This window comes from Nycticebus coucang, chromosome 5, assembly GCF_027406575.1.
Source record: "Nycticebus coucang isolate mNycCou1 chromosome 5, mNycCou1.pri, whole genome shotgun sequence".
NCBI lineage: Eukaryota > Metazoa > Chordata > Mammalia > Primates > Lorisidae > Nycticebus > Nycticebus coucang.
The window spans coordinates 122030388-122032797 of record NC_069784.1 but is presented as its reverse complement, the minus strand read 5'-3'; the positions used below and the strand labels follow the sequence as shown (position 1 = coordinate 122032797).

General features: G+C 40.0%; 1 protein-coding gene across 1 annotated transcript; it reads left to right on the top strand.

Annotated features, from left to right (window-relative positions):
- Positions 1-241: 241 nt before the first annotated feature.
- Positions 242-1082, top strand: LOC128586450 (60S ribosomal protein L37a-like). The gene has a single exon (XM_053592245.1). The coding sequence runs from the start codon at positions 463-465 to the stop codon at positions 721-723; it is 261 nt and encodes an 86-aa protein (XP_053448220.1). The 5' UTR covers positions 242-462; the 3' UTR covers positions 724-1082.
- The last annotated feature ends 1328 nt before the right edge of the window (positions 1083-2410 follow it).

Below are 2410 nucleotides of genomic sequence, written 5' to 3'. Positions count from 1 at the left end.
TTGAGGAAGAAACCTAGTAACATGAACAACAATATATACTCTGTTTTCAGAAACTTTAAATGCTAATGAAATTAACATTGTCAACAAATATTTGTACTCAGTCTTGTGCCTTCTGGTGCATACTATTTTCAGGTTTATCTCCTGGCTGTGTATCAGGTAAGGAGTGTGGTGAAGAGTGTCATCGTGTTTCAAGATGGTAGGGAGAAGCTCATTACCTTTCCTACTGAATACAGAAGAGGAGCCCAGAGCATCAGGCACTATGTTGATTACCCCTGGGAAGGAGTCTTAGAATACAGAATGAATTACCAAAAGAGACAATGAAATCCTTTCTGAAAGATTTTAAGAAAAGGCAGGGATTTTTTTTTTTTTTTAAGTGCGGGTAAACTTCAAGAGGCTCTTTTAAGTCCAATAGTTAAATAACTATGTTATACCTCTCTGGGCTGGGGCCTAGTTCCTGGCAACATGGCTAATGGCACCAAGAAGGTTGGGATCAGAGGTAAACATTGGACCCGCTATGGTGCCTCCTTCTGGAAAATGGTGAAGAACATTGATATCAGCCAGCACACCAAGTGCACTTGGTCCTTCTGTGGAAAAACCAAGATGAAGAGACGAGCTTTGAGGGTCTGGCACCATGGTTCCTGTGGGAAAACAGTAGCTGGTAGTGCCTGGACCTATAATACCACTTCTGCTGTCACAGTAGTTGGCCACGAGAAGACTGAATGAATTGAAAGACCAGTAGAAGCTCCATTTTTCAGAAGTCACAAGCCTATAATGGGCTAATTTATGCAACCAAAAAAAAAAAAAAAACTGGTATATTTTCCATGTTATGTTTGCTTTTTTTCCCCAAAAAAAATACATGGTATTAAGTTCTTGGCTTTCTTCAGCGAAATAAGTAGAAAAACATTGGGCTGCTATTTTCTTTTTTTAAAAGTGAATGTAGAGCAACTATTTTTTTGAGTAAGAAAGGGACAGTCTTCCATTTACTGAGTGCTTAGTAAATAGTTGTTGAATTTAACTGGTTGGAGTAACTTACAAACATTCCCAACAGAGCAGAGTCGTATGTTACTAACTCGTTTGCACAAATCATGTCCGCCAAAGGCATCCATGTAATAAACACTGAAAAATCGTTGATTATTTGCAGCAGACCATATAGCTTTATAAAAAGGAGAAGCGAGAGTTAACCTCAGAACACTCTGTAAATATAAGAAACACCTGTGACAGCTTGGTAATAGAACACCTTGGTGATAAGGGCATGGGGAAGGGATTCGGCCTTAACACGAGAGTGCGTGAGACAAGAACATCAGTGATTAGCAATGCAATAGCCACCGGATCACGTCTCTAAGTATTTGCAGGAGAAGGCGGTCAGGGAGCACTCATTCTTTCATGGACTTGCTCAGACTCTTTTGCTTCTCCTGCTCGCAGGGCATCTGCCCGGCGTCTCTCTACAAATACTGCTAAGATTCACTCTTACTGTTAACTCTCCCTCAACGACTGTTCCTCTCTCTCTCCCTTCTGCTAAGTAGCCTTCAGGCACCTAAGGATAATTGTTCCTGAGCAAGATAGTGCAGCCATCCTCCTCCGGACAATAGATAACCCAGACCGGAGACCTGGCGATGAGGATGGGATAGTGGACAGCCACTGGCAATTATTTCTCTAACTTTATTATTCCCATTTGTTTCATATTTAACTTTACAGGAGGTTCTGACGGCACCAATTTGATACAATTTTTTTCTATAAACAGAAGTATTTTTGGTTATTTGCTTTTGATATCAGTAATTATACAAACTGATTAACTTTTTATCTCCCACTTTTATTTAATATTGCCTAAAGCTCGTCATCTCTTTTGAACTTCTATGAATCTGGCTGCCAAGAAAGATGGTGGCTCTGCTCTGAAACCACACAGAACTTCCTTTAACATAAATTCCAGAGAGAAAGGGACCATGAATTACTTGAGGAACCCATCGCACAGAGTAATAAAGTATTACCAGGTTTCTCCCACACTAGACAAAAATCATGGGTTTTCCTCTTTGATAGAGGGCACATTCAACCTTTAAAAATACAGATACTCAACAATAAAAAAACAAATAATTTTAAATGAGTAGAGGATTTGAATAGAAATTTCTCCAAAGAAGACATATAAGTAACCGATGTAGAAGATATTTAGAGAAAGAAGATATATAAGTAACTGATAAGGATGTGAAAAGATGATCAGCATTAGTCACTGGGAAATAGATACCCAAACTGAAGTGGGAAAGGCTGGAGGAGAGGTGGGAACAGGGAGAGTCTTTTAGGACAGTGAAACTACTCTGGATGAGACCACAGTGGTGGATACATGCCATTCTCCATTTGTGGAAACCTATGGAATGTCCACAACCGTGGGGACTCAGCCTAGCCACCTCCCACATCTGAG

Coding starts and splice junctions, on each gene's coding strand:
- LOC128586450 (XM_053592245.1), top strand. CDS start 463: ATGGCTAATGGCACCAAGAAGGTTGGGATCAGAGGTAAACATTGGACC.